The 20,679-nt window shown below is 44.1% G+C and overlaps 1 protein-coding gene across 1 annotated transcript in view; it reads left to right on the forward strand.

Annotated features, from left to right (window-relative positions):
- Positions 1-18,690, forward strand: part of LOC144780943 (stAR-related lipid transfer protein 9-like) — a 540,925-nt gene extending 522,235 nt beyond the window's left edge. The window contains exons 32-34 of the mRNA XM_078659512.1: positions 3,843-3,922; positions 14,318-14,476; positions 15,201-18,690. Coding sequence (XP_078515638.1) covers positions 3,843-3,922; positions 14,318-14,476; positions 15,201-15,302 — 341 coding nt within the window. The 3' untranslated portion in view covers positions 15,303-18,690. The remainder of the gene's footprint in view (positions 1-3,842; positions 3,923-14,317; positions 14,477-15,200) is intronic.
- Positions 18,691-20,679: the final 1,989 nt, after the last annotated feature.

The following is a 20,679-nucleotide window of genomic DNA, read 5'->3' on the forward strand; positions in this document are numbered from 1 at the left end:
TCACATTTAGAATATCCCCCAGCACCAAACTGGAGCCTGAGAATTTGTCTGCAATGCCCCAGTAGGTGATGCCGTGCTATGGTAGGTAGACGTTGTGTAGCTTTGCACTGGCTCTGTACTGACCTGGAAGTGATAGAGCCGTGCTGCATATAAGCATCAACCCGGCATACTGGGTTCCTTTCTTGGCGCGTCATCCAATGCCGATCCGGAACACTGCTGCCACCTTTGTCGATCTGTTTCTAAATTTTCTTTCCGACAGTATGCTAGGGAGTATGTCCCTCAAAAAACAACATGCTTTAAGCTGTGCAGAAATTTCCGCAAGCAAGTGTCAGACATGGACCCCCATGAGTCTTTGGTGCCTGGGTTCTGGTCACAACTCTCAGTCATGTGACCAAAGCGCCTTAATGCACTTGAAGATGATCTGAGACCGGGAGGCGAAGTTGTACATTGTCGAGCATAAGAATGAAGTCTCAATAGGAACTAGGGTCCCTAGCTAAGCAGTGACCGAGCTTGACTCACCACATCGCCCACCAGCAGAGGAAAGTGACTCATTTGCGGTGTTGGTTTGGAGGATTGCTGAGGTACTAGAAATGCAGTTGCTCTCCACTGAGACTAAGATAAGCCACATGTTTTAACAGAGATTCTCCAACTTGTGCCAACGACATTGGAGCCCTTGCTCACATTTAGTGATTCCGTCATTGATGCCATGATGGATATAAGTCAAAACCATGTTCTTATCCAGCCATTAGCCATTCAGTAGCCTGGGGGCACAAACCTGTGCACCGTGATCAAGATTTCCACACCAATCCTACCACAGAAGGTCTTTTTGTGCACGCTTTTAATAATAACTCATTTCCGACAAATCCCATCAATAGAACCAAACAGATTGATGGTTTTGCCACATTGGTGTTTTCTTCGGTCAACTTGGCAATGCAGTTGAAAAACGCATGGGACAGCCCAAGCAAGATCTTGTCTGCAGTCCCAGAAGACATCAAGGCGTCCCTAGCTCAGACAAACCTTGATGGGTAGGATTCAACAAAATACCATATCTGTGCATGCCTGCACACCACACTGCCTTGGCTGTAAAGTTGGCACTGGATGAGATTGACCAGATGTTCTGGTGATGTGCAAGTGTGCTGATGGATATGCCCTTCAATGGATCCACACTCTTTAAAGAGAAGGTTGAGCCCGCTCTGGCAAGTTTTAAAACAGTTGTAGGTTCGGGCCATTCATTTGGTCCAGAAGGCTGTTCTTGCCAATCAGCAGGGAAAGGCTGGCAGGTTCTCATGGGCAACACCACCTCCAAGTGGTACTGCAGAAAACTCGGTGGAATTGGGATCTGGGCCCTGTGCCAAGAGGCTTTATGTCTCTGGAGGTGGGTGGAGCAGCAGAATACCTTTCTGTTAGGCAACCTTGTGACTGTGTCCCTGAATGTCATAGTGAACAAATTGAGCAGGCATATTTTGCAGTGGAGGCTGGTCGTTTTATCACGCAGGGGGCAGGGTTCCACACGCACACATACACACTCACTCACCACCATGCATTTACACACACATGCACAGACTCGCCCATTCACAGCACTCACTCACAAATACACATCCATACATACATACGTTCACACATACACGCATGCACTAAACATCAAAAATCATAAAACTTACCTTCACTGCAGCTAGCTCTCCAGCAGGTAAGACTCTGCGGTTCCAGGAGGGCTGGGACTGCTGCCTTCCCTCATTGGCTAACTTTGTTCTGACTGAAATGGAATGGGGAACTCTTGTATGCCTTCCCGCGACTACCTCTCTTGTCCTAAGTTCTGAAGAAGATCAAGAACGGCTGGGTCCAATTCATTTTGATTTCCCCAGCTAAATAGGATACCTGAAAATCCCTGCATGGGCATCTTCCCTCCGATCTGGTTACCTTCTGTCTCAGCAAGAGGGAGGGCGTTTGTTAGAACCACCGCAACTTACACATCCATGCATGGAGAGCCCAAAACACTGACCCCTTACAGCCTAAGCTTTCGGATGGTCCGTTATTTGTTCTTTCTTTAGCTCAGCACTGTAAAGTGTTAATTGTAAGCCCTGTCTACTTCTGTATTGGCCAGGCAAGCCATCCTTGATTAAATCACCAGTTCCAATATGATTTAACTAAAGGCTGACACACATGTTCCCTCTCAAACTGTTTGTGATGCCTCAGTGGGACATTACCTTGGTTTTGACATTTCTTCTGTGTGCACTCTTCAAGCCTATGTATTGTTGCCCGCAGCATCTCTTGACCCTGAATTGTCTTCCTCATTACGATTAAGTCGGCTCCTCGCATGAGTGAATGGCCGGCATTTTTATTGCAACCGTCCTATACTACCTTCTTCCAGGACAAATTGGTGCTTAGGACTCAGACAGCCTTTTTAACCAAATGTTCCACCTAAGGCAATTGATCACTCTCCCAGTGTTCTTTGCTCCACCTCAAAAGAGAAGGAGAAGCTCCACCAATTAGTCCCCAAATGAGAATTAAGATATATGTCCATCGTACCAAGGTCATCTAGTAGACAATCAACTCTATATAGGTTTCTCTGGAGTGAAGAAAGTAAAGATCTGCAGAAGAGGACCCTGTCGAGATAGATAATCCTCTGCATCAAGATCTGCTATGCACAAGCTAAGAAACAGTCCCCTCGGGATCTGGGAGCCCATTTCACCAGGGCCACGGTTGGTGCGAGTGGTGTCTGTCCATGACATCTGTAAGGCTGCAACGTGGGCTTCAGTAGATATGTTAATGAAGCACTACTGGCCTGACATCCAAGTCTGGTGGGAAGGACACTTTGTCCGCTCAGATCTGCAGGACATTTGATTTGAGTCCTCTCCACAGACCTTCCACCTTTCAGAAGTATAGGCTTGGTATCTATTCTAAAGGTGATGAATATGTGGTTAGAAGTATCCATCAAAAGAACAAGTAACTTACCTTTGGTAACAATATTTCTGGTGGATAGTCTAACTCATTGCTGCTGTCCCAACTTCTTGTTCTGTGCAGTGATCTCTATTATTTAAAAGGTCCCAAGTTTGCAATCATCACACTGTTACCAGCATTTGTTTACACTCTGCCCCTGAGGGAATGTAAAGGGAAAGGACAAGAAGCTTGCATCAACTTGCAGGGTTGGCACTCATATGCGGCTCCGCTCCATCACTTCCGGGGCAGTACGGAGCCAGCGCAGAGCTGTATGATGCCACCTAGCAGAGTGTGGGAGCACTGGTGGAAAATTCTTTGGATCCAGGTTGGCACTTGGGGGATAATCGGAATCAAAAGAACTTGCGGTTAGTAAGAGTATCCTCCAGAAAGAGCATTACCAAAGGTTATTAACTTGTTCCTCTAGGACTAAGAGGGACATCGGGTATAACAAGTATACAATCAAGCTCATTAATACAAAATTAGAAACTTGTATGAGAGGTATAGGAGAGGGTCATAAAGAAAAGTGAAATGAAATGAAATGAAATGAAATGAAAAATTGCATTTGTATAGCGCATAACTGCCCTGGGGTATGTATGATTTTTTGGGGGGTTGAAACTGTTGAGGTTGTTCAGTTTCCTAATGTGACTTTTATGTTTTATTATGGGCTATCCTGTAAGTATATTGAAACATTTCCAAAACTGAAACTGTGGGTGTAGTAGCAAATACTTCCCATACGAATGACAATTTACAAATGCTGTTGCAGTGCGACCCACCTTAATGCCACACCTGAGCCACTGAAAGTTGAGATTGAGTGCCACTGAACCTCAGAGGTGGCCTTAGGATATGAGGCAGCTGTACATTTCCATGCAGTGTGATTAACTGAATGCTCATTCCTTTTGTTTCAGTGTACCTGGTGACTGACATGACTCAGTGCTACCTGAAGCAGCCCAGAGATTTCTGCTGTATCAGTACGGAATCGAAGGAAGTAAGTACGCTGGTAATACTGTGCTTCAGGTTCATGCTATGCAGACCCTGGCATGTGTTTCCTTGAGAGCTGACAAGACTTTGCTCGCTAATAGAATCTCTGTCTGGGCATTGGAATCAGGGGACCTCCAGTCCCACCACAGATATCCCAAACAAGGGGACCATCTCTCTGGGTCATTTTGACTCTGTCTGCACTCCTGAACATTTCACTTACAAATTATTGATTTTGGGTGTGCTAGTCTAATTAATTCTGTGGAAGCAAAACAAGACTACAATACCCAGAATGCATTAGGTTATCACTACAATTTACAATCATTACAACATTTGAAACTGTCCAGAATGACCTCTAGGAAGATACCTTAGGCCCAAAGAAGAGCAGATAGCACCATATGGTTCTCAAAGTAAATGAAACAAGGAGACCAATCTTGTAACGCAGGTAAATCTATATTGGGTTCCCTGTTTAGGAGTATGATAGGAGAGTGACCCCGCTGCTGTTCGCCCTTGCGATGGAGCCTTTAGCGGCGTGTGCTAGGACGGGGGGGGGGCGTTCCAAGGTTTGCGACTTAACAGCCAGACGCACTATATCTCGCTGTATGCGGACGACCTCCTATTGTTTCTGAAAGACGCGGGGGAGGCCCTGGAGGGAGCGCGCTCCCTTCTTGGTTGGTTCGGGAACATCTCGGGGCTACGGGTTAACTGGGCGAAGACTTGCGTATTTCCGGTGACCAGAACATGCGACCCGCCTGATTTGGTGTGGGAGCCTAGATGTTTCCCCTATTTGGGGACGCACGTGTACCATACTCAGGAGGCTCTCCTGGAGGGCAATATCGGCAGAGCTTTAAGGGGCCTGAAGGGTAGTATGCAGTTCTGGGAGACTCTACCCTTCTGGGTGGCAGGTCGCGTAGCGCTGCTGAAGATGGTGGCGCTTCCTCGGCTCTTTTATTTCTTCCGGACCCTGCCGATACGGATCCCAGTTGCACTATTTAAGCAACTCCGTTCTGCGGTTGGGAGTTTCATCTGGAGCACAGGGCGGCGCAGAGTAGCATTAGACACTCTGATGCGACCGAGCGCTGAAGGGGGCCTTGTAGTCCCAGATTTTGAATTGTATTATCTAGCTGCACATTTCCAACACTTTACTCAGGCAGTGGCATTGGAGTTTCGAGGGCCAGAGAGGGTATCCAAGCCGGATGTGCCGCGGTATCTTCTATCCTTCGTGGTCTTACAACAGAGACTGCGGACTACTGGTCTGTCGATAGTGGAAGGCCCCCTAAGGCATTGCTGGAAACGGTTCCACAATAGAATTGGGGTGCTGCGACCATACGCTCCCGAAATACCGCTGGGCATGTGCACGGCATTGCCGCATGGAGGGGATTGGTCTGCCCTCGCGTAGTGGGAGGAGCTGGGCCTACAGATGGTGGGCGATCTGTATGCATATGGTGAGCTGTTGCCCTATGGTGCATTGCAAGAGACTTTTGGTCTCCCGCGCGGTCACTTCCTTCTGCATGCGGCACTGGTTGCCACTATCCAGAAGCTTTGGGGCACTGGCCTCTCAGAGCCGCCAACAAGCGAGGCGTGCCAATATGTGGTGATGGCAGCGGGCATGTATAAAGCGGTTACGTGCTTATATAAACGCATGTTGGGAGAGGGGCTGAACCCATTGCAGAAGGTACGAGAGCAATGGGCGACGGACTTAGATAAAGAAATACCCGACACGGCCTGGGCGCAAATAATTAAAAGAGCATGGAAGAGCACCAGGAATGCTAGGTTCCAATTGATCCAATTTTTTATACTTCACAGGGCGTACCTTACGCTGGCTAAAATTAACCAGTATTTCCAGGTAGACACAGCACTATGCCCCCGTTGCAGACTACAAGACGCGGATTTACGGCACATGCTGTGAGATTGCCCGCAGTTGGGCTCATATTGGGCAGAGGTAACTGGTCTGCTCTGTAGAGTGACCGGACGACAGATTACTCTGGACAAGGGGACTTGCCTCTTGCACTGGTTTCTACACACTAGCAAAAATAAGTTGTCCAGCAAATTTATAGACATAGGATTCTTACAGGCCAAGAGGGAAATCACATCTCACTGGAAGGCAGCAGCAGGTCGTAGCTTCACTAGATGGAGAGCGGCATTGCTTATGTGGGCAGGTAGCGAGAGCTCAGTTAGGTTGCAGCAGGCGCATAGATCCCATAACGACAAAGCGCTAGAGGCGGCGCGAGCTTGGGAGGCCCTGGTGATGGAGTTACGGATGTTAGATCAAGACACTGACTCAGAGTCCAGCGCGCTGACAGAGGACGACAACCAGTAGAGTCTCCTCTGGGCATTGGGGGGATAGACTGCACGGCGCTTCCCGACTTCCTTGGTAATCACAATGGTTAATGGCATTGTGGATGTGATGACATTTGTACAATTCGTATTTTTGGGTAATATTTTGTTTGTAATTTTGTTTTCTTCTTTTGGTCTCGCGCCGGTGGCAGGGGTGGGGAGGGAGGGGTGGTTAGACGGGGAGGGTGGTCCTATACATGGAGTTAAACGGTGGCTTAATGCCCAGTACTTTAACCATAGTGGCATGTTGTGGGAGGGGGACTTGCCACCACAGCGATGGGTCTGGTGCAGGGACTTTGCACCATGGATAGGTCCTGCAGAAATCTGCTTGATTGTTGGAATTATGTCAATGTTCCCTTTATTACTCGATGCCGGGCTTTATGTAACTGTGATGGTCCATCCTTCCGTTTGTTTGTGTTTAAAACAATGAAGAGATTAAAAAAAAAAAGAAATGATAGGAGAGTGACAAAAGATACTTTACCTACAGCCGGCCCCAGGGATAGCCCAACAAGGGCATTCCAGTGTGAGGGACAACATCATTGCTTCCCTCTCCAGGGACAGTTGTCTGGAAAGTAGTGAAAGTGACAACTTTATACAAACTGATAGATATATATGTCTGCTGTGATCGCCATACCAGTGATGCCAACTATCTCGAATGCAGATTTTGAGGTACCTCTTATAACATTCAAATATTTGTGATATAGTAGAAGAAAGGAATCTGGTTTGAAATGCTGAATATATTGCACTGCATGTGATCTTAGGATATTTGGATTTCCTAACACCGGTACTATGGCACCAAAATATGATTGATCACAAAATCCAGAACATGCAGCAATGGGGGTTGCCCAATTTTAATACTGCAACACGCAGATATACTGCACTTTATGTTTATTTACTCATGAGAAGAAGGCATAATTAAGCAGATAATGTTCAGAAACCTGTATAGTAGCTACTTTCACCTCACAGGCACCTGCAGTATATAGGAGAAATAATGCTTTGAAATTATTACGTGGTACAAAAGGGGGTGGTGATGGACGGAGTATCTGAACCAATCAAACACTCACACCCAGTCAACAGATCTGGGTTTAATCCATCACCGTTCTTTAGCCCACTCTGCCACCCCAGTTCAGACATCGCCATATGCAAATCAGTCTGACCCTGTGCCTCATGGGAACAGTCCAGGCCGAACTGTCAAGCCATGCCTTCCCTGGACCGGAAACAAGCTTCCGAGGACCGGTTTCTGGCATTTCAGCTGTCTTCATCCCGGCTTGCTTGAATCCAGTGGCAAAGTGAGCAAGGGACTCACGTCTGAGCATACCCTGCCAACTTATGGCAAACAAAGTGGTACAAAAGGGGGTGGTGATGGACGGAGCATCTGAACCAATCAAACACTCACACCTAGTCAACAGATCTGGGTTTAATCCATCACCGTTCTTTAGCCCACTCTGCCACACCAGTTCAGACATGGCCATATGCAAATCAGTCTGACCCTGTGCCTCATGGGAACAGTCCAGCCCGAACTGCCAAGCCATGCCTTCCCTGGACCGGAAACAAGCTTCCGAGGACCAGTTTCTGGCATTTCAGCCGTCGTTAGCCCGGCTTGCTTGAATCCAGTGGCAAAGTGAGCAAGGGACTCACGTCTGAGCATACCCTGCCAATTTATGGCAAACAAAGTGGTACAAAAGGGGGTGGTGATGGACGGAGCATCTGAACCAATCAAACACTCACACCCAGTCAACAGATCTGGGTTTAATCCATCACCACCCCCTTGTGTACCGCTTTGAAATCATTACGTGGCATCTGAATCTGTAATAGATTCACATAGAAGAGAGTACCTGGCCTGTTACAGCAGTTTTGTATGTAATATAAACACAGATATGATTAATCCAATATTATTGTACAATTAATTAAAATCATAGAAATATAATGTAGGTAGACTACTTTATATTATGCCATATTGTAACTTGTAAAACCCAAGAAGGGCTAAGAACTGACATTTGTATTATTGTTTACATCTCAGCTTAAGCAATATAAAATGATGCTTTTAAAACCCCAATCATTTGAGGGTCTATTCCACCCAGGCATTTGAGCGACCTTTCTGAGGCGCATTCTGAGTTTAGTGCAGTATGATAAAAACAAGGCTTCCAGAATATACTCCTGCAAGAAAAACTTAAATTCTAGACACATGCGATTGACATGTGCTGTCTGGTAGTCTGAAGAATCGCCTACATGTCTGGCACTGGGCCTCATCCAGCCATTTGGCACCCTGTCCATGAAAAAGTTGTGTGGAGAAAGGTTAGTGTGGAAATTACTGTACTTTTAACTGCCTGGAGAAGAGGGTTCAGTGATGAACCCAACATTTTATTGATTAAATAAAAGAAAGGCTGTATTCAGGGCAATAGCTTTTATTTTGATGGAGGATTGTTGATTTTTATAGGTTCCTCGCTTATTCAGCGATATACCTAGATAGTTCAATTCAATTATCTTTATTTAATTTTTCAAAAGATAACCATAGAAGGGCAAATCAATCAATCAATTAAGGGTTGGTAAAGCGCAACTACTCACCCGCAAGGGTCTCAAGGCGCTGGGGGCCTTGTGGGACGGCTCCGTAGTGAGCAAATAAAACATTACTAAAAATATACGATCAAATTACAGTAGATAAGTAAAAGCAGAATCATAAATACATTAAAGATTACAAATTCAGCGATTTAAGTAACATATTGCGTTTTTAAAAAAAGCTCCCACCGCAGAACACACCGTGGCATCTGCTACCATTCAAAGAAAGTAAAAGGCTGGCCTGCACTGTACAACCCCCAGCCTTTTAAAAATGGGTAATACAACTCGTGTCTAAAAGGTTCATAAAGTTTGCAAAACAACAGAATCTGAGGAGAAGTGTCATCACAGGGGCATGCAGAGATACTATTTGGATCAACCTGGGCCAACAGGAAACAAAGATTACATCTAATGGTGCCCAGCTGAATTCTAGGTAGGAGCAACTTCTTCCATACATTGTTAATCTGGGAGAGGAAGGGCTCGAAGCCATGGCATGTCTGAACTATAACAAAATCACATACGGATGGTTTCCCTAATTCCTTAAATTCCCTGTTAGCCATAGCCAATATCTTAAACTAATTTTTGGCCCAGTCCATCTCCTTGTGGGTAAGAGAATAGTTCCGGTCGACCCAGACTGTTGGCCATATTTCAAACATAGATCAGCTAGGGTATTACAAGCTCTTTTCACAGGGCAGAGAGTCAGAAATAATCTCCCTGTTAAGGGCTGCATGTTTGTTCCCTCATATTAAAATCTAAAGAAGCAGGGGGGCAAGCTTTATACGATCTTCTACATAATCTAGACCCAGTTTCTCGTGTAAACATGGGCTACTGGTCGCAACTTCGAGCAGCCACCTGCAAAAGCGATTCTCTTCCTTCTGTGGAGAAACGTTATTCCAGTATCCCCAAATGTGAGCCCCATAGTTAAAGACCAATAAACATTTTATTTTTTACACCTCCAGCAGGGTCAGGATTGGTTTGTTACCAACTGTAGATGAAAGTTTAAAAACAGCGCCTGTGTTAAACAAGCGAATTACTTGGAAATGTTACTCCCAGGTAAGAAAATCCTTGAACACGGCTAATTAATTGCCCTTTGATAGTCACTGGGCCTGGTTTACTCTGGGGTTTACCGCACAAAAAATAGTGGGTTTTAGAGATGTTGATCTCTAGGTTCAGGTCATCCATGTTTCTGACAAAGGCGTCATTCACGCCCCGTAACCCATCCGAAGTATGAGAACGTAGTACTGCGTCATCGGCATACAGCAGAGCCGGTACCCCTTTGCCATTTACAACTGGTATGGCTTTAGACTGGGCGAGTAAAAAAGAGTGCAAACCATCAATATATAAAAGGAATAAAATGAGGGCTAAAACACGTCCTTGGCGGACAACTCTGAAAAGATTTAAAAACTCAGTGCATTCCCCCTTTGTGCCAAACCTGACCAAGGCTCTCATTCCATCATGGAGCACCTGTAAAAATTCTACCATAGTGTGAGGCATATCCAGCTTATGTAGAATTCCCTCTAGTTCTGTACGATTTACCCTATCAAAAGCACTACAAAGGTCCATGAATGCAGGATTTAGCGTACCTTCTTGGCAATCGTGTATTTCCTAATTAGCAGGTGTAGATCTAAGCAATGCTCGTGTGCCCCTAGACCTTCTTGAAACCCCTACTGCACTGGGCTCATAACAGCCTTATCCAGGGCCCTACTCTCAATCTCCATAGGATAATATGCCCCAGGATCTTCACCATTGAGTCCAGCAAGGAGTTAGGCCTGTAGCATTTGGGGTCATTTCTTTTGCCTTTTCCTTATAAATGGGAACTATGAATGCCAATCACCAAGAGAAGGTACACCATGAATTACAGCAGCATTTAGGATGTTAATAATGATAGAAGCCCACAGATGAACATTTTCTGTATAAATGTCCAGCTGTATCCCATCGAGGCCAGGTGGCATTTTTGATGGACTTTCTTGGATAGCTGCTATCACTTCACCAAGGCAAAACCTAATTTCCAAACGGGGGTGGGAATCATCAACAACCCTACACCCACCAGGGTCTCCTCATAAGAATACATTTGGCTGAAATGTCGCGCCATCGTTCAGATGAAATATTAGACCCTCAGCCCGACCCTTTTTAACATCTATGTGACCCCACTTGCCAGGCTGATCAGATCTTTTGGGATGGAGGTAGTATCCTATGCTGATGACACGCAGATCCTGGTGTCTCTCGCCCAACCTTCCAACTTGGCTGCCTCCAATTTTAGACACTGTATGGAGGCAGTGGCTCAATGGATGATTTGCAATTCATTGAAGCTCAACGGCGAGAAAACAGAGATCCTGGTGTTCGGAGGCAAGGAGGACATCTGGTCGGCGGAATGGTGGCCCCCATCTTTGGGCCAGTGCCCTACACCCACTGCCGTGGCCAGAAACTTAGGAGTCATGATTGATCCTATTTTGGGGATGAGTCACCAAGTGAACAGGACCATCTCTACCTGCTGGGGCATAATAAACATCCTGCGGAAGATAAAATATTATCTATCCCCTCAAGCCAGGAAACAAGTGGTAGTTGCTTTAATAGGCTCAAGATTAGACTATTGCAATGCCCTACTTCTAGGCATTAACAAGGGCCTCATAAGGAGACTTCAAATGGTACAGAATGCCGCAGCAAAATTTGTACTAGATCTTCCTAAGCGGGCCTCCGCTACGGCTGCAAGAAAAAGTTTGCACTGGCTTCCGATAGAGTCCAGGATCGCTTTTAAGTCCCTATGTCTGATCTATGGGGCTTTGGCTGCATATGGGTCTAGAGGTCTGAGGGAACTGCTGGTTCCCTATACCCCTGGCAGAGCTCTGCGCTCAGCTAATAAGTCCCTGCTGGCAATTCCCCGTGTCCGCAGAGCCAAATGGGGTGGCAGAGCCTTTTCAACCTTGGCTCCTAAGCTATGGAATGCTCTGCCAACTGAGATTAAATCCCTCCCCACTAAGCAAGCCTTCAGGAAGATGCTCAAAACGTGGCTATTTGCCAAAGCCTACCCCTAGCTCTGGATTTGCCTTCTTTGATTTTTTGGTTAGGCGCCTTGATGCCTTCGGCCTTAGTTGCGCGTTTATAAATCCCATTTCATTTCATTTTCATTCCGTCATCCCGTTTGTAAGATTCCCTTTATTTACAATACTCCAGAACCTCCTAGTATCTTTAGTCTGGCATGCCTGAACAAGATTCTCCCACAGTTCTTTCTTTGCCTCCAGTTTCCTGTTTGTAATTGTTAGCTTATTTTCTAGTCTAGCTTGGTTTCTCATTGGTCTATCTCTCGGCTTACTGCTTAGCTCCTTCCGTAACTTCTTGTTGGCAGCTCTGCATATGCTATCAAACCATCCGGGATAGCGATTCTTTGTTGGCTTACAGGTGCCATTATTTAGGAAGAGTGTGAGAGGCTGGCTCAGTATATGATGTTCACTTATGTAAATTGCCACTTTGCACTGATCCAGTGGTGATTTTAGAGGTCTTAGACAACCTTAGAAAAGCTTGGTAGCTGTGGAGATCAGACTTCAGGCTTAGTCCAGAAGGAGTGTGAAGCAGTTTGTTTTACCAGAACATAATCTTATAGGTTTAGATTAAATGAAAATGAACCACACAGTGTATTTATGAAAATGTGTATTTATTGTAAGACATTCACTAACACATACAGATATCTCCTAGCCAGAGATATACACAATGCACAGAATACTTTACGATACGAATAGGTAAGTAGCACAGAATCCAGAGTGGTCACCAGGGGGGGACCAAACTATATACTAAAATTTTGGTATGCGAACCACGACTCGAGTCAAGACTATACCCAGAAGACGTAGAACTGTGGGGGACCCAAGGATCCACCCAAGGTAAGTAACCAGGAGCCCCACTGAGGCCTGTGCAGGGTGGGAACACGACCGAGGGATCAATACAGGTCAACGGGTAAGTCGCAGTTGCAATTTTAAAGGAAGAGGACCCTTCCCAGTGGACCCTGAAGAAACCCTGTGGAAGACAAGAGGTTGGAGAGCCACCCCACCCATGGATACCTTAGGAACCAGGATACCTGCACCAGGGAAGTGAGGTGCATAGCTGTGAAGTGGCATCGGAGACTGTCGTCAAACTCAATGGGAGACTTCAGAAAGATGCAGCTGCTGGAGAAGGTGAAAGTGTCCAGTGGAACCCAAAGGTGGATTCATGATGTGAGGAACCTGCAAGCAGAAGGGACAGAGTCTGTGCCACTCAAGAGTGACCAGGAGGCACGGAAGACGAATGCCCACCGATGTTGGGTGTTGCAGAAGAGCGGACGGTGCCCTTGAAACTACAGCTGTATAGACCAGGCGATGCTGTGGAAGACCAGGAGTTGTACACGCGCTGTCCCACGTTGGATATCGGGAGTTCAGGGGTCAGTGTCGGGCAGGAGAACCAACAAGCCTTGGCAACTGCAACCAACAAAGGAGTAGAAAAATTACATTTCACCAGGGCTGAGAGGACAAGTGAAATGTTTGCGTATTGCTAGCGGACCCTGAGCCCATTATCCTTAATTCCCACGGCCCAGCTGCGTTTAAGATGGAGCAGGTCAAGCACTATCTTTATAGGATTATGCTCCTACTCCGCCCCTGGGGAAAATGACTTGGCTCATGACTCCAGATACAAAATCATAATCACTGACTCAATTCCCAGCCCACGAAAGTCGGTGCTTGCCTAGAGAAATTGCCTGCCAATCCAAAGGGGTGAGGAAGTGGCCTAACGGCTAGAGCGGTCGACCTCGGAGCTGGGGAACCAGGTTAAAGTCTCTGCAGGAATGCGCAACATCCAGTGATTCTAGGCAAATCACTTAATCTCCCTGTGCCTAACAAAAAGGAATGTGTCTGTCTGAAACACAACTGGTGCTCATGTAAAGCGCTCTGATACCGTTGGGTCTAGTTTGCGCTACATAAAACTACCCCCCCCCAAAAAAAACCTCAATTGTATTTAGCAGCCCATAGTCATAGTCATAAAGTCATATGGTATTATTAAGTGCACATATCACCCCTGGGTCTCAAAGCGCTGGCCACAACCCTATGGCGGGAAAGAAAGAGGAAGCCCGCATGAAGAAGAAACATAAGAATAGACAGGATTTTAGAACTAAGAACAGAACTAAGGAGGGCCCCTTGGAGTTTTCCACTCTGTGATCTGCACCTGGTCCATCTAGGCAATTAAAATCTCTAATCTCAAAGGGATTAGGATTAGTGTATCACATTAAAGTCCCCATGAAAGTTAAATCTTGGGGTCCGCTCTAGTTTGGAGTTATTAAGAACTGAATACCCTTTTTTTTTTTTACAATCTTCTGGCTAAAGATAATCGCTTTGGTTAATTCAATATTTATTCTTAGGTGTGGGTTACACAGCATTCGCCCAGCATGTGACTCTATAGTAGATTCAAACTACACAGATACTGTTACAGTGAAGTAACTTTTGTCACTTGTATTACCAACAGCCGATGTATTAAAATGTATTCCTTGATTCTGTTGCAGGAGAGGTGGTTCACTGTCGCCTTCCAGTCTGTGTACGATGAATCCATGCCGCGCCCATCTAAGGACATAGTGAGGGGAGAAATTTTACCTAGTGCTTGGATTATGCAGCCAGACACTGTGAATGGGAAGGAGGTTACCAGGGTTATTTACTCTGTAGAGGTAAGCTGCTTTTTCAAACTCAACTATAGTCTACTTTCTGACTGTGCGCTAGCTCGATAAAAAGAATATGCTGGATTAGTGTGATCTTGGGCTCTCGTTTAGTTCCTTGCTTTGATAACGGAGAAATGCAGGCTAAAACTAAACTCTTACATAATTCAGTCTTGATACAACACCCTACCTACTTATAATAGTCAGAATTGGTCAACTCTAATCGTAATGGATACTCGTGACTCTGGCAAAAGAGCCAAAAATTACACCTGCAGAGATGTGTCCTCTACAATACCCTACAAATTCTTCCTTAAAACTAGGCCAGAGTGGACCGCACAAATAGAGTTTATGTCAGTTGCCCCGACTCTATGTTTTATAAGCTCCAGCGGCTGTAAAATACACTGACATGATCCACTGGGCCTGAAATTTTTGACCATATCTTGTCAGCCTTAAATAAAGTAAATGGGTGTGCAGTGAATGTTTAAGATGATTTCCCCAAGCCACATTGCCCTTGCACTTGGAACAAAGGTGAAACATGTTGTCTGGGATGTAAAGTTAAACAAATGAGGCGACAGCCTATCCTCTCCCCAGAATTATCGTGAAGCCCATATTCTAAACTTGGGCTGTTTATCAAGTTTTATGTAAATTTTAAAAAATATCTTCAAAATACATTTTCCTTCTATATTTTTTTTTTTTTTTTTTGCAAATGATCTTACAACTACTTTTTTTTCCACAGGTTGAACTTGGTGCCCCGGCCCTCCCAGCAAGACTTTTAAGTTCTGTGGCAAAGCAGCAACCATTGGTTATCGCAAGCCTGGCAAATTTTCTTTCCAGCTGAAAAGGCCCATATTAATGTAATGCATGTTGAGCTGGAGCAAATTAGACGTTGTTGCAGAACGCAGAGCTGTAAACTGCTGTGAATCCAGATTTAACATAGTTCAACAAACCGTGCTAAAGATCGCCTGGTCCTGACAAAAAGACGTTCCAAAATTATACTGAAGATGACACGAACCAAGATGTACTGTCAACCCATTGACACGGAGGATGCGCTGCACGGTTGACTTATTGGAAATGACACCAGACCTTAATTGTTGGTCCTCTGCCCTATTGTTTTTGTGGTGGTGGGTTGCAAATTTCCAAGGAAAGTTAAGAGAAGGCATATCATGGGCAATGAAGGAAAACATTGAGGATTGTCTCGATCACGTGATTCGAAAGTGTCTCGATTCTGAAGAAGTCTTAAATATGATGTACGTTGGGAACTTCTAAGACTACAACGCAGCCGCGCCAATTTGATCAATTCCTCTCAGCCAAGCATGCAATATTACCAGTTACAGTACAGCATGGAAATTACTTCATATATCTATCCATGCCCACTTGTAGAACAGATACAATAATATGTTTACATATTAACACGCTTGAAACTGATCTGCATTAATTAACCCAGCAAAGGAATGTCATGGGAAAAATTACACAGAAACCAGATTTGTAGGATAAGTGAACAAGGATTATTTTCACTGTGCCTGAAGCAGAAACACTGCCTGTTTCAAGGCGCTAAGAAGGATGGCATCCATGCTGGCAAAAGAAGCACAAAGATAAGCACATGGATTTAGGGAGTTTCAAAAATGGTTACTTAAATGTCAGCCCGGGTTGGTGGAGCATTTCCTAGTATCTAGGACTAGTTGGCCAGAATTCCTTTCCTCTTAAGAAGTTGTACCTTTGCCTCAGCAACACCCTGTGATGCTCAGTGTGCATTGGTCTTCTAATCAGCAAGGATGACAGACTGATCAACAAAATCATATTACTGAGACCAGCCATTAAGCCTCTCACAATGTAAATGAATAACAAATGAGTGTGGATGCCATGGTAGAGTGGCAAAAGTGCCACCGTAACAGATCAGCTGAAATTAGTTTCTTCTGATGTCTTTGTCTTGAACCTCTTGTGCACAGTGGTGCCTCCAACCAGTCGTAAGTAACTTAAGCTTCAGAACTGGTGCACTTTCTTGAGCCATTGACAACTGAATATGAAGACAAGCTGCACTGATCTACACACACTAGTAAAATTCAGTCCACTTTGTCTCCTGGCGGGATTTGGGCTTGTACAATTTCCTTTTGTCTTCCAAGTGCAAGATTAAGATTGTATTTAATACACCTCTGGATCCCTACTTCGTCGGTGTAAATTTGCACATAACCGAGCACAGCTCCAATTTATGTGCAATTGGAAACTGCTAACTTGAAATCAGGTTTAGAAACTGCCCATTATAGGGCTCAGTAAGTAGGAATGCTTAGTAGACCAAATAACTACTCACTTTTATGGTCTCAAGTTCCCCAAAACGAATTATGAAATTTGTAACAATTTAAGACTTTCACTTGACTAAGAGATCTGTGCCTCCCCCTTAAATCTTTTTTAACCATCCATTGAGTAGCCAGAGTCCTCTGTCAATAAGCCATGTTTTGAGTGTACTAGTTGTATCATTTTCACTTAGTAGCACTTTACAGTCATTAACAATATAATCTTTCGTCACTGTCCCAAAATACGAATAGAATGCTGAAAAGTAGATGTTACATCTGACGAAAGAGCGCATTAGATTTGTCCGCAAAGATGTGCCGTCCAGAAACGTTATGCAATTTGAATCAAAATATGGCCAACAAGTGCATGTTGGGCACTACAGAGGCCCTTGCGCTTATTAACCAGAGAATCATGTGTATGCAAAAGTTGATTTAGTTTCCCTTTGCAAAGTGGTATCTTTGTTTCTGGTTTTATCATTGGAATTTATGTTTTTTGTTTAGGTTCTTGGAGAGCTCTTGAGCGGTTGCATGTACGATGTAAGTATTTGACCCTGTTTTTCCATGCCTTGGCTTTCTGGTACTTGCTGTCATGCATTTAATGGGAAAGAGGGAAACCTACAAGTGCCATAATGCAGAGGCCAGGGAAAGCAACTCAAACTAAAATGAACAAACTCGAGGTCTTGTAAGTCAGGTCTTACCCCACCAGAAAGTACCAACAGTCTGAAGAACCGCAGTATCTGTCTGCATAAACCTTACGTTTTAAGTGTTTCCAGACATTTGTTAAAGTCTTTGTTTAAAAAAAATGAATTTTATTTAAGCTTTTTGAATAGGTTCCTTTTGTAAAGCTCCTTCAATTTTTTTTGTAGACATCACACTGCTGTAAAGATATTTTGGTAATCCTAAAACTATTCTCGTAACCTCTCCCCTCTCTTTTAAATTAGAGAGGTTCCCACCACTGGCAGTCAGGATTTGCAGAATTGCATTTCAGTTGCAGGCAGCTTAGAATATTATTGAAAGTGACATATGCTTACTGTTGGGCACAAGGAGAAGCCCCTCTTCATTAAAGAGACTGTGAAGTATTCTATGCAACAGGTTACAAACAGCAGTGTTCCTATAGAAGACACTAGAATCATCTTCTGTCACAGAGCTTTGTTCCATTGCCAAAGATGTATTATACCATTACAGTCTGCGGCTGAGGGCTATACCGGTTGTTAATGGCCCTCTCCCTCATTATAGGCCCTCACTTGTGGCTCGCGACTACAACTCCGGTTTGAGGCATTTAATAACCAGTATAGGCCTCTGCAGCAGGATATACCACCATAACAGAGTGAGATCTGACCGAGTATTCCCCTGCTAAAAGATGTAAATGCTGTTGTAGATAAAAATGTGGTATAAAGATGAATTTTTAAGGGGTGAAGGCTTCCTAGTTGTATCTTAGAGATATCGAATACCACTCAGCCTCAGTTTGCGGCGTACACTTTGCTTGAAACCTAAAATCAAAAGGCCGGAGGGCACAGTAATGACCTCTTGGGACACCGTACTATAGGGAAGAACATATTTAAAGCCAACTTCTGAAATGTTGACACCAACCTGTGGAAGGTTAATGTATTAAATCTGAGGGTATTCTTTCTATTACTTGCGGGAGGGGGGGGCAAAACAGCACATGTTGTGCAAGGAAATAAAGTTTACCCAGGGAGGGGGCCACTGAAGGAGGCGTCCTATGTACAGCGCGTCAGATGTTTATTTTTATACATGTATACGATTTTTTTCTACATTCACAAATCTAAGTTATTTATATATATATATTTGCTTGTTTTGAAGTGGTTTTATATGCGTTCAAATCTAATTTTATTGCATTCATGAAATGTAAGCCTTTTAATACAATCACATATTAATAATTATAATATTTATTTTTGTGCAAATATATACTCTTTTGATACATGGAACGTGTGGTGTCTTCTTGCCAACTGTTTGGGGGACAGGACTGTATTAAATGCCTATATCTTTACTAGTGTTTCTGTGTTTCTGAAAGATGCTCCTTATGTCAGATTATTAGAAACAGATTTACTGTACGTTAGCACAGATGCCTTCGCAAAGGGACACCTCTTTTTTTTTTTAAACAGATTTTATTGGCATTTTACTTATGCACATTTTCATTATCACAGTGCCAGGATATAAATGCATATTCCTTGCTTACAGTTCTAGCTTTTCTTCTCTGTTGTAACAAGAAATCAACTCCCTCTCCCCCCTCCCACTGACGACTCGCTTAGGTGCAGTTTAGTGTCTCTAGCAGTATATATTCATGTCTTATATTTCGTTTTTAGGTTTTTTTTCTTACTCTCCTTTGGGGTCTTTGTGTGACTGGGGAGTTTGTGTGCTATTCTCCCAATTTTATTCTCTTGAGGCCATTGTCCTGTTGTCCCTGTCTGGTGATGGTGGGTTCGATTGGGCATCTGCTCTGTCATTTAGGTTTGGTGCCCGCATCTCATCTAGCAACATCCCCCAGGCCCTCGCAGTTTCCAGGTTCCCTAAATCTCACCTTCCTTTCCTCATTAGGGGCCATATGTATCATAGTACCGTTTTGCGAATTCTGAATAGTGATTTTTAAGGAATCGCTATTTAAGAATTCGCAAAATGGTATGTATGTAGGAAATCGCTTCTTTTTAGCGATTCCTTAACATTCCTAAATTGTGATTAGCAAATTGCTAATCGCAAATTTCCCATTCATTTCTATGGGCCAGGAGGCCCATAGGAATGAAGGGGAAATTTGCGATTAGCAATTTGCTAATCTCAATTTAGGAATATTTTCAAGGGTGCAGGGGTGTCTCAAGAACACCCTGCTGCACCCCTGAAAATGACATGTGTGTGCATATGGCGCACATACATGCCCTAAGGGCATGTATGAGCGTCATGTGGCACCTTTGGATTTAAAAAAAAAATCTTTTTTAAAAGGATTCGCAACTTACCACCAACTAGAAGTTGGTGGTAATTTGCGAATCCTTATGGGCGATTTTTTTCAATTTCAAAGCTTTATTCGATTATTATTAACAATCATAAAAGCATACAATATTAAAAACAGAATAAAATACAGTACAGATAACACGCATTATAGTTAGTGAGGCAACTCGATTGGAGACAAATATGTCGGCCAGGCAGTCAAATATTAACAGGAAAACCAGAGTTAAAACACCAAACTTTTTCTATGGGAAACAGCTTTTAAAATAAAGGTAGCGGTAAAAAAACAAATATCCAAAGTATCAAGTGTAAACAGCAGTTTCATGGCTTGAACAGTAGTGAACACTGAGTATTTCTTAAAAACAGGTTTAAGATAGTGTAAACGAATGTGCAAATAAAGAGGACAGATAAGCATAAAGTGCAGTGTGCTTTGCTTGGTTATGCCATCACAGGGGCATGAGGTTGGGCTATAGATTTTAATCTGTGGAAAAGCCACCAGGTTATGGGCAATGCCTAATCTCAGCCTAGTGAGAACAAACTGGTGTGATTGTTTGGTAATATTTTTTAAATACATGGGCATGCCGGAAACAACCTTCCTGTTAGAATGGTAAAAAGTATGTGTTGAAAAGTGGCTACTTTGGACACTACGCAAATTAGATTTAGTCCGCAAATAAAAAGTTTTGAGTTCCTTTTTGGGTACAGTGACAGCGCTCAAGGGCTCATCAAAAACATCAAGGTAAAAAATGTCATTGTATGATGATAAAACATAGTTTAACCAGGGGATCTTACGGGCATTGTCCAACCGGAGACAGTCTAAAATAATTCGCCTGGTAAATGCTGTCTCGTCCTTTGCCCAAATTGACCTCCAAACCATAAGGGGTCTCAGGCCCGTTAGGTCTGTGAGATAATCCAGCCCCACCTCTCTATGACACAGTTCGGTAGATGCCGAAGGAGGGAGGCACAAGAGTCTTTTAA

Source organism: Lissotriton helveticus, chromosome 9, assembly GCF_964261635.1.
Source record: "Lissotriton helveticus chromosome 9, aLisHel1.1, whole genome shotgun sequence".
Classification (NCBI taxonomy): domain Eukaryota; kingdom Metazoa; phylum Chordata; class Amphibia; order Caudata; family Salamandridae; genus Lissotriton; species Lissotriton helveticus.